Genomic DNA, 12,010 nt, shown 5'->3' on the forward strand with positions numbered 1-12,010 from the left:
TCATATTTTTTTATAATATTGTTTCACTGTGCACATTAAATAAATCAGGGGAAAAGACACATCCTTGTCTAATGCCTGTCGTGATTTACGTAAACAGACTCACCTTTCGGTCTATTCTTACAGCGGCAGTTTGCTCTCAGCACAGATTTCTGATTTCAGATTAGGCGCAGGTCTTTTGAATCTAGATCTAGAGTTTCCTGTAATATTTCAAATAACTTACTGTGCTTCAAGGCTATCTGCATCTATCTCTTCCTCAATAACGCCTTATCCCCACTCCTCCTGTTACATTACCATTCCCAACCACTGCCCCTGCCATTCTCTATATGCGAGGGAGCAGAATGACTCAACCGTGCCTGGGTGCAAACCCCCTGTATGCCAGCCGCATTCTCCGTGCACAGGGGGAGGCCACCGAGCTGGGTTTACCTCTCATTCCCATTGACGCCGGGCTTCCTCGGGCATTAGGAAAGGCGGTAGGATCGTCAGCTCAGTTAGATACTTCCAGTCCATGGACACAAAAGGGAAAGAGGCCATTATCAAGCCCCACACCTGATATCCGCTCAGTATGGGGATTGTCGCACTGGGGCACTGGCCAGCGGCCGGTGGTCGAGGAATTCCCAGGAGGGAAGGCGTGATATGGGAAGTGGTTCAACGAGTTCATCCTTGTTCACGTCTCAGTTACTCTCAGAAGTTGCAGTCCTGGTCACTTCCTTCTATCACAACATTAGGCTCTCGGTAGTTTATTAACATCTTAAGATAACTGCAAGTAAATTTGAGAAAAAAAAAAGACCACTGAACAGCGATTTTACTTTCACTGCTCTGGGGGGAAATAATCATGAAAGGTATGAAATGAGGGAAATTCTAGTGTCTGAGTCCATGACCTGATATCCCCAAGGCTGCGGCAGCACTGTCCGCACTACAATTGTACTCTCAGGTTACTGGCATCGCGGGATTTAGGAGAACAAATTAGTAGACGTCACAGAATATTGCAAGAAACATAACTTGTTATAGTTTGATTTTAAACTTACACAAATAGTCTGGCTCTCTCGTACTGTAAATTGAGTAGAGGCACTGAAGTATTTGACAAATGTCTTCAGGAAAGTTTCCTTAATGAGTAAGTTGAAGACCCAAATATAGAGCGTGTGATACTTACTGTCTGAGTAGGGAATGAGACAGGACACACGTAACAGAAGTCTGTGTGTGGAGACTATTTGCGTCTGGTGATCACAATGTCATCAGTTTCAAAGTAAGTGTGGACAAAGCTAGCTCTACTCCGTGGGTTGTCATTCTCAATTGGAGAAATGTCAATTTTGAATATATCAGAAAGGATCTGACTTGTGTGGATAGGGACAGGTTATATATTTTGGCAAATACATACTTGTAAGTGGAGACATTGAAATATAAAATTTATAGACTTCACGGCATTTATATGCAAATCAGTATAAAGGGTTAAATGTACCTGTTTTTGAGAACCTTGGTTTTCAGGAGATATTGAGGCCCCGGTAAAGCGGAAAAAAATACGGGGTGCATAACAGGTGTAAGCAGGGCGGAACTAAATGAGGTACTTATGGAGTCGCGGAAATGCAAGTTAACACTGGAGAAAGAAACCAGGAAGACAATAGGATTGCAGTGGACAAAATTGATTGTCTGGATGGTAATGTATGTGTGGAGGATAGAGGAATTTTTAATTGGAATTTTCCACTCGGGAAAAGCCACAGAATTTGTAGAAGTGAGGACATGGATGGTATACAGATTATAGATAGGTAAGTATTTGGCATATTGGGCAGATTTCAATGTATAAATCCCCAGCGACTGACAAGTTGATCCCTCAGAACCCGTTGGAGATGAGTGTGGAAATCAGCAAATTTGCAGATGACACCAAGGTTTCGGATGTATTTGACAGCGAGAAAGACTGTTGGAGGATATGGCGGGATCTGCACCAGGTGTAAAAGTGGCTGATAATGGCAGATGGAATTTAATGCAGCCTTGTGAGCTGTTGCACTTCTGTAGGATCCATCCGCATGGGTCTTACACAGTGAAGAGTACGGCACTGAGGAGCGAGGTCGAGCAAAGGCGTCCGGGAATACAGGTCCACAATTCATTGAAAGTTGTGGCATACCTAGATAAGGTATAAATAAATTTTTGGCGCATTGGCCTTCATAAATTAAAATATTCAGTATAGGAGACTGCATGATATAAGATGGTTATGAAGTCTAATTTGGAATATTGTGACCAGTTTAAGTCACCAACACACAAGAAAGATGTAAATAAGGTTGACAGAGAACAACGAAAATTTAAAAGGATGTTGCTGCGATTTGTGGACCTGAGTTATAAGGGAAGTTCGAATATGTTACGACTTTGTTCCTTGGAACGCAGAAGATTTGGGCGAAATTTGATGGAGATCTACAAAATCATGAGGGGTATAGATAGGGTAGATGGGGTAGAGGGATGAGGATAGTGAGGGTTAGCTCAGGGATAGAGGGGAGTGAGACTCCCATTTTTAATCAACACACATCTCCCCTCTCCTCCCGTGCTCATTTCAATCAGTGTGCCATTCCTTCCCTATCGGCCATTTTAAACAATGTGACAATTTTCAGTGAGAGCATCACTCCCACCTCAGAAAAACTTCAGGCCATTTGAAATAAATGACTTTTAAGAGAAACAAATTCATCAAGTATTTCCGGCGGGATGTGGATCAACATCCATTGCTTGTGAAATGAAACCCGCTGTAAACCGGGGGCGAGGGGTATTCTTGTGACAACAGCTGTCAGGATAGAAATACAATAATCTTTACCAGTTTTTTCCCATTTGGTGAAAATATACAGTCGAATGTGTTTGGTTTAATTTCAGCAGAAATGCGGCTCCATGTACCTGAACAGGTGAGGGACCCTGGAACTGAAACTGTACCTACGCTGGGCAGTCCAGTTTACACACGGAGCGGAGCTCAGATCCTCCCAGAACCCGGACTGGATCACATTCTCAGCCTGGGACTCGCTGAGTTAAACAGAGAAACTCCGCCCCACTGGTTGCGATGAAAGAAAAAGGAGAGATCTACACGGAAATTCGGACAGAAAGGTTAACGCAGTCTGTTTGTTTTCCTCTTTAGGGTTGCTACATTGACCCCACTCCCGCCTCGTCCAGCTGTCAGACCCGTCCTGAGCCGGTGAGAGTTAGTGTGACCCGGACTGTGGCAGTCCCGCTCTACCCCGGGTCACCCGGCCCTGTCCATCTGTAATGAGCGGCGGACACATCACAGCCGAGTGGCCTCGGGAGCAGCAGCTCAGACTCAACTCTCCGTACAGGGTGAGAACATCGGTGCAGGACCATTGTCGGTCACTCGGGTAGTCAGACCGTGATTTCCCGGGACCACACTGAACACTGTCCGATTACAACATCAGAAGTAAGTGTTGTCGATGATTCTGCACAATTATTCAGCGTTTACAGTGAGACTCGGCTTTGGTCGGGATCGGGAGTGAATTTAGTGGGAGAAGGGTGTCCTGACATGTTCATGTTAATGAGTCAGTTACTGTCCAAATGGATTAAGAGAAACGACGTATTTGCCATCAACCAGAAATACTCTCCTGGGTGGTTTCTCGTGAGTGCGAGCAGAAGGCATCTTTCACCCCGATAGTGACATGTGAAACATCCCACAGGCCAGTGACCCGTCACCGATCTCTCTCAAACAATAGAAAATCTGCAGATGCTGGAAATCCGAGCAACACACACAAAATGTTGGAGGAACTCTGCAGGCCAGGCAGCGTCTATGGAGAAAAGAACAGTCGACCTTCGAGACCCCAGCTAATGTACTTTACATCGTGTTATTGGTTCTATCACTCTTCCCTGTACCACAAAGAGTTAAACTTTGTTCGCGCTTGAATGACAGTGTTTTGCTGAACCGGTTGGATTTGATTTCAGTGGAATGGCCGCTCCCTGTTCTGAGGAATGTGATGGACAGGCAGCTGCTTACACGCAGACCCTGAGCACCAAGTCTCACAGAACAACAAGCCGCACCTTCCATAATCAGTCAATCATCTGCCCTCTTCCCCTTTCCAGTCCAGTCCGGATGAAGGGACTCGGTCCGCAACATCGACTGTTTACACCCATTCATAGATACTGCCTGACCTGTTGAGTTCCTCCAGTATTGTCATGGTTTTGTCATGGTTTTGAGAGATCCGTGTGGGGCAGGGGATGGGTTTATCTGAAAGAAACGATACACCGCATACACACTGTCAGAATATTCTGCGGAACTAAAGAGAGAATAATTCAACTTCTGATATTTATTTCAGATCTTTATTTCCAAACAATCAGTTGTCTCTGCATTGGATCAGCGATCAAGCAGATAATTGTTTTTTTTGCCACTTCTGGCTGTGGTGCCTTTTGTGTTTTGACTGTTTCCTGCTGACATGACTTATATTATCCACAGTTTAAGTAAAGATTGTTATGTACCCCGTAACTGGGTGTCTAACCAGCAAAGACAGAAGTATCCGTTGGAGTCTGGTGGTACGATATGTAAAGGTGTTTGTTAATAAAAATAAGTAAAACCATATCAATAATGCAAATATATATATAACACAACGTAGCAGTCATAAACCTAAAAGTGTAGGAATAATAATAATAAGCAATAATAAACAAGCTCTATCGATGTCTAGGGGTAAATGAATTGTCATAGAAAAGTATAAAGTTCAGTTCATGAGTGTTGATGTAGTTATGGTTCTTGTATTGTAATCGTTAGAGAGAGAGAGAGAGAGATGTAACAGCTGCAGTCAGGCAAACCTTGAATAATTTTTTTCTTATTCCGTCGTACCGTCGTGGTCATTCAGCTATAACCTCTCCGTCCTTCTGCTGGACCATTCTTCTGTGGTGGACTCATCACTCTGGCATGAGTGGACACACACACAAGTCCACACCAGCCTTGCTGTAACACTGTGAGTTGTACTGACCGATCTCCTGGTTTGGTTTCCGAAGCCCCCACCTTTCTGTGGGTTCACAACCCTCAGTCAGTGCCCACTGCCATGTCTGAAGGGTGTCTCTCCAGACCTGTCTTTTATCGCTACTCACGGGGTCTCAGCTATCCATCATTTCTGAATGACTGTGTCCATCTAATCAGGCCACTGCTGCTGTCCACTGAGGGATGTTAACGAGCAAAGTAGCAGTAAATAAATAATCCTTATCGAAGTCATAATACAGTTAATCAACAGTCTCTCTCCCCATCTTATCTGTAGCAAATGTTCTTGCCTGGGCTTTATCTCTCCCTCTCTCTCTTATGAGCAGCATAACAACAGCAATAGTTCATAGTTCTCAGGTGGGGGGTTGGGAATGGTTAACTCTGCACCCCATTGTCCATCAGGTCTGTTCAGATTAATATCCATCAGATTAATATCAGCTCCAGAACAATCACCACCTGTTTCAATGCAAGGGTGCGGGATCTGTACAGCAAACACAGGGATGGACATGGGGGAGTCCGTAATTAAATTTCACATTCGATCAGCCATGATTTCATTATTTGCAGCAGCAGTTTCGAGGGGCCGTATGGTCCAGCTGTGCATCTTGGTATGTTGACTAGAAAAGCTCTGACAATTTAATTACTGTAAATTATTAAAATGACTACATGCGAAGGGAGGTCAGCAAAAACGTTGGCAAACCTCTGTAGATGTGTGATGGAAAGTCAGCTGACTGTCTGCATTATGGATTGGTCGGGGAACACCAATGCTTTTGAGCAGAAAATCCTACAAAAGGTAGTGGGTTTGGCCCGGTATGTCACAGGTATGTCACTCTCTCAACCATTCAGGACATCTACATGAAACATTGCTCTAGAAAGGCAGCATCCATCATCAAAGATCCTCACCGTCCAGGCCATGTATTTCTCTCGCTGTTGTCATCAGGTAGAAGGTACAGGTGCCTCTGGACGGGCACCACCAGGTTCCAGACCAGTTACTATCGTACAAACATTTGGATGTGATTGTACAAGGCTTGACCAGTAAGTTCGCAGATGACACAAAATAAATAGATGGTGTTCACGGTGAACACTATCGTAGCTTATAGGGGATCTAAATGGGTAGAGGAGTGGTAAATAGATTGCAAAACCAACACGATCATCTACGTTACCATGCAAAGGTTGATTATGTGGGGGGAAGTGCCAGAGGAAGTGGATGAGGCAGGCACAATTGTACACTTCCAGAAGCAGTTGGAATGTGTAGATGGAGTGAAGAGGCCGGGGGGTGGGGGAGAGATGGGTCCATCACAGGAAATTGGGACCATCTCGGTGAAAACTGTTATCAGCATTGTCCCGTTGGGCTGAAAGGTCTGTATCTGTGCTCTGTTGCTCTGTGACTCCATCAGTAGGATGCACCAGATATCACTGGACAGACATACTGTGATGGCGTGGGAGTTCATGTTAACAGGGAATGTTTTGGCTCTAAGCCAACTGCTACTCTGATACAGGGGATGGAGATACTGTTATATTTACAAAGTAATCGTACTGGCTCAAACTTGGTGTCTGCTTCTTGTGTAATTCAGGGCATCACCAGCAGGTGGAGCTTTCCTGCGCCGGGACCAAAGTGTGAACAAAACGACGACAATCAACAATCGTCAGTCAGACTCAGAATGGACACGGGTATGATCACTGCGATCTTTATAACTAAACTTCTGTTCTGTTGGCGCACACTAGTAAAGATGAAGAAACTTACACAGATGTTAACTGGGCACAGAAAACTTTCATCAAGCAGTGTTATTGATCCCACTGGTGAAGCAACCTTGAGTAATTGATCAATCTAACAGTTCCTGCGCAGGGACCTGTGAGGGGTAATGGTCGAATCACTTCACTCACCATGCAAAGCTTCACCTGAGTGAAAGGAACAAAGAGTCCTGAATCAGGTGGCTGTGAGTGAAACACAGAAATGCAATAGCGGGCTTGGGGGTTGTGTAAAAGACCAGGGTCGGTTTCTGCTTCACCTTTAGACAAGACCAGATGCGTACCATATCTCCAACTTCCATTTATAAAATTCAGAACCAGATGGTAGGAGCATTTCCAGGAATTCAAAGATTGTGTGATAACTGAACATCTCAGGTCTTGGAAGGACATCTATCACTCCTTCCTGGTTTTCTTGCTTGCTGCAGAAAGGAGATGAGAGGAGTTTCCGAATTCTGTTTTCTGTAGCCGAGCTGAGGACATTGCCAGCGTTGAGAATGGTTGATGACCAGACGACAGTTCACTCTAGATAAATTTGCAGTCTGCCTCTGTGTTTTAATACCTGAATCCATGTCTGGGCTGTGGACAAGTGGTGAATGTGAGTTCTCAATATTTCTCTATTGAGATTATCTGCTACCTGGATTTTAAATTCCCATGATCTCTTGTGAGAAACCTGGTATAGCCAATGACCAAATATCTCAGTCCCCAATAGGCATTGTGATTGTGCTCAACTCTGTGAGTCCAGGTGGAATAAAACAGAGATTACAGCCTGGGCACAGGTCCTTTGATCCAACTAATTCAATCTGATCTAAATGTCTCTTGTGCTTGCTCCATTTTCCGACAGCTTTTCCCAAAGTTCCCTTATAGTCCTCTATCCTTTTCCCCGCCCACATCCTCTCAACTTCGTAATTTAATTTGTGTTTACAGTCTCCTCTGGCTGCATGTAATTTTTACCCATCACCCGCCAGGTGAAAGAATGCCATTTCTGTCACTTTTAAATTTCTGCACTCAAGTTTTAGAATCCCCTACCCTGGGGAAAAGACTGTGATATTTCTACCATACCTATGCCCCTGATTATTTTATATACATGTGTAAGGTCACCCTTCAAGCTCCCATGCTCCAGGGCAAACTGTTCCAAAACCGAGCCATATAACAGAAAACCCAACACCGTAGTCCGGCATCATACTGGCCATTCTCCACTACACTCTTTCCATCTTAAACACATCCATCCTATAGATTTGCAACCGCAATTACACACAAAGCTCTCTAAGCGAGACTTTGACAATTATCTGCACAGTTGTTACATGCAGGGGATGATGGTCGGGACACCGAAAACAATGCACTAAAGCAGGGCCAGATTGAGAGCAATGTCCCAATAGAAATCGGTCCGGCCACCGCAGAGGAGGAGGATCAAATTCAGCCCAGAGACAGTGACATCAGAGTCACTGATCAGGAGCCTGAAACCGGCACAAGTGAGGCGACTGCCTGTCAGCTCGGAAGCTCACTAAACATGGAATTGCAAAGTCACCAACAATGGAGAGGGTGGATGCAATATGGGGGTGATGTGTTCGTAGAATGTGGTAGGGAAGAGGGTAAAAATGAGGCCTTGTTGGAGGGTTGGTCAGAGGAGAGGGCAATGTGTGGGTGTGGTACGTGTGGTGTAGTGGGGCACCTGTTACCCCACTACAGGAAATGTACATGATTTCCAGTCTGTGCATTGGAGGAAATGCAACTTTCCAGATGAAGAGAGTATTTACAGGATGTGAATTAAGGAGAATGTTTTTGCCAGAATAGTTTGAATTGAATGAGGTCCTTCTGGTAACGTAATACCCAGAACATTGCTGGGTCAGTTGTAAGGCCAGTTTTGGAGTTCAGGATAAAATCCATGTTTCCAGCTGAAGGCAAGTGATCACTGAGTTTCAAGAATTTACTTTTTTGTTGATTTGGGTGAGAGCGCTGGAGACGAGGGAGATTTGAATTCTTGTCTACATACACTTTTCATATTTGCAGAATTTACAATCTCTGACCTCCTGGCACCGGGGGAGGAATACCGACTGTACCAACTGACAAAGTTCTATAGAGACAGACTCAAACAAGCGATTGAAGAAAAGGTTGAAAGACTCGGTTGGATGTTGACAAAAGAGGGACATTTCAGTAGAGAAGAAAATGAGGTGAGTGTATTTAGTGTATTATCACTGAACAGCTGGTATTAGAGGGAATAGTGATCAATATTCATCTCCGGCACATTCTAGCATAGTTCAACGTGGCAAGGGAGACTTTGATTTCTGACTAGTCTCCAGCAGATGTGGTTTCAGCTGTTAAGATGGGGAGTACTGGGAACTGCATGTTCAGCGTCACCATTTCCTCTCACACCTGCTGTATATAGGTTGTGATATAACAGCAGTGACTGCATATTTGGACTGTTGAGCAAGCATTCAACCCGAACTAATTTTGCATCTTACAAGACTGTCGGTCAAATTCACCTAAGCTCATTAATCCAGGAGGAATATTAAACTGTCAGATTGTAAATTGGGCCAACCAGCTTCACTGCCGTGCTTGAGGGAGCAAAACCTGCTAACCACAGCTCGTCTGCTCTCCATCTGAGTTCCCAAACAATGGGTGGCTGACTTGTCGGAGTCATAGAACAGTACAGTACAGAAACAGGCTATTTGGCCCATCTATTCTATGCTGGACTACGGAAACTGCCAATTCCCATTGAACTGCACCAGGCCATGTCCTCTATACCCTTATCATTCATGTATCTATCCGGACTTCTTTTATCCGCTTGTACCACGTGCTGCTATTTCGTTCCATGCTCTCACCACGCTCTGAGTGAAAATGTTTCTCTTCTGAATGAAGATGTTGAGGGAAGGAAACATAGAAAACCTACAACACAATACAGGCACTTCGGGCCACAAAGTTGTGCTGAACCTATCCCTACCTTAGAAATTAGTAGGCTTACCCATAACCCTCTACTTTTCTAAGCTCCATGCACCTATCCAAAAGTCCCTTAAATGATCCTATCGTATCTGCCTCCACCACCGTTGCCGGCAGCCCATTCCACGCACTCACCACACTCTGAGTAAAAAACTTACACCTGACAACTCCTCTGTACCTACTCTTCAGCAACTTAAACCTGTGTCCTCTTGTGGCAACCATTTCAGCCCTGGAAAAAAGCCTCTGACTATCCATACGATTATTGCCTCTCATCATCTTATACACATCTATCAAGTCCCCTCTCCTCCTCCGACACTCCAAGGAGAAAAGGCCGAGTTCATTCAAACTATTCTCATAAGGCATACTCCCTAACTGGGACATCCTTTTAAATCTCTTCCACACCCTTTCTAATCAACAGTTTGTATATATTGTATGTATATATATATATACATATGTGTGTGTGTGTGTGTGTGTGATTGTGTGTGTATATATCAACAGAAACTTTTGGTGAGCCATTTTACATTATTAGCGAGCTTCACATTTCATATTCTCTCTACTTACGGCTTTTTAGTTGCTTTCTGCTGGTTAATAAAAGCTTCCCAGTCCTCCAGCTTTCCTCTTTACTTTGCTGTAGTCTATGCACAGTCTTTTGCTTTTGTGCTGCATTGACCTCCTCGTTAGCCACGGTTGCTCATCCTCCCTCTGATATAATTTTTCATCTTTGGGATTATCTTCCGCTACCTGCGCCTTTCGAATCGCTCCCAAAATCTTCATCTATCCCTGCTTTTCTGTCGCCCCTGCTAGTGTCCTCTGCCAATTTATTTTTGCCTAGCTCCTCTCTCATGCCTATGTAATCCCTTTATTGAACTATAATACAGATAAATCTAACTTTTACTTTCTCCCTCTCAAACCGCAGTGTGAGTTCTGCTATTTTATGATCACTGCCTCTTAAGGGTTTATTTGCCTTAAGCTCCCCAATTAAATCTGGTACAATGCACAATCGCAAATCCAGATACGCCTTTCCGATAGTGGGCTCAAACATAGGATTCTCTCAAAAGCCATCTCATAGGCATTCTATAGATTTTATCACTTGGGATTCAGCATTGACTTGATTTTCCAAAGCTACCTGCATTTTGAAATTCCCCATGCTTATTTTAACATTGAACTGTTTACATGCCTCTTTTCTCTCCATTCAAATTTGTAGCCCACATTATGGTTACTGTCCCATCAGGGTCATTTTTCCTATGCCGTTTCTTAACATCTACATTGTCCAGTCCGATATCACCTCATTATAAAGACATTTCATTTTTTCATGACAATGAAGTCAACCCAACCCTCTAACCCATATGCCTGTCCTTTCGACTAAATATGTATCCTTGGATGTAAGCACCCAAATATGATCATTCATCCACGATTCAGTGATGCTGACCATCGATTGTTGTGATCTCTCGCTCTCCTCTCTCTTCCGTTTTTGTTGTCGCATCTTTTTGATGTAACGTTGCACATTGACAGATCGAGGACATTAATCACATTGCATCTACTGCAGGGCATCGGTAAATCCTTATTGTTACACAATATTGATTTAGAACTTCCTTCAGTTACTGTTTCTCTGTTAATGACTGAACCCAGGGAGGATGAGACAGCAGCCCTGTGACTGCATCAATTCTGAAGCTACTGGGGCCATTAACAGATATTTTCCTGCACATTCTCCATGTCTGTCTGTCTACTCCACAATACATTATAACCATATAACAACTACAACACGGAAACAGGCCATCTCGGCACTCCTAGTCCGTGCCGAACGCTTACTCATACCTAGTCCCACTGGCCCGCATTCAGCCCATAACCCTTCATTCCTTTCCTGTCCATAGGCCTATCCAATTTTACTTTAAATGACAATACAGAACCTGCCTCTACCACTTCTACTGGAAGCTTGCTCCACGCAGCTACCACCCTCGTGTTACTCTTAAACTTTTGCCCCCTAACTCTCAACTCATGTAATTATTTCACTTTTATAGAAAGTTACTGAGCTGACAGAGAAGGGAAACCGGGCAGAGAGTTCCAGACTCTTCCTCAGTTTGGTGAATGGCAAAGGCTCCCGGGCCCGGAGGGCGATGTGGGAAGCCTTTGTGACATGGAGGACTGAGTTACCGAAGTTGGATAGAATACTGAGAGAAATACAGGAGCTCGGTACGTTACAAATGCACACTGAACACAAAGGCACATTGAAATAAACAGGTTTATTTACTTCAGTTCTGTTTTCATGGACATTGTTTTAACTTAAACAGGTCCTGCTCCACTTGAATACATGAACTTCGCCGAAGGGTTATCTGAGTTACCCTCTCATCTGATAGGTGAGTGATGACATGCTCAGTTCAAACCAGATCT

The 12,010-nt window shown here is 44.1% G+C and overlaps 1 protein-coding gene across 3 annotated transcripts in view; it reads left to right on the forward strand.

Moving 5' to 3' along the window:
* Positions 1-12,010, forward strand: part of LOC132388561 (NACHT, LRR and PYD domains-containing protein 3-like) — a 38,185-nt gene that overhangs the window by 18,090 nt on the left and 8,085 nt on the right. Inside the window, exons 3-7 of one of the 3 annotated variants that reach the window (XM_059960937.1) lie at positions 3,104-3,397; positions 6,514-6,610; positions 8,696-8,856; positions 11,641-11,812; positions 11,911-11,976. In XM_059960937.1, coding sequence (XP_059816920.1) covers positions 6,601-6,610; positions 8,696-8,856; positions 11,641-11,812; positions 11,911-11,976 — 409 coding nt within the window. In that variant the 5' untranslated portion in view covers positions 3,104-3,397; positions 6,514-6,600. Of the gene's footprint in view, positions 1-3,103; positions 3,398-6,513; positions 6,611-8,695; positions 8,857-11,640; positions 11,813-11,910; positions 11,977-12,010 lie in introns of those variants that run through there. The other 2 variants (XM_059960938.1, XM_059960939.1) reach the window with 2 other exon arrangements.

This window comes from Hypanus sabinus, unplaced genomic scaffold (genome assembly GCF_030144855.1).
Source record: "Hypanus sabinus isolate sHypSab1 unplaced genomic scaffold, sHypSab1.hap1 scaffold_349, whole genome shotgun sequence".
Classification (NCBI taxonomy): domain Eukaryota; kingdom Metazoa; phylum Chordata; class Chondrichthyes; order Myliobatiformes; family Dasyatidae; genus Hypanus; species Hypanus sabinus.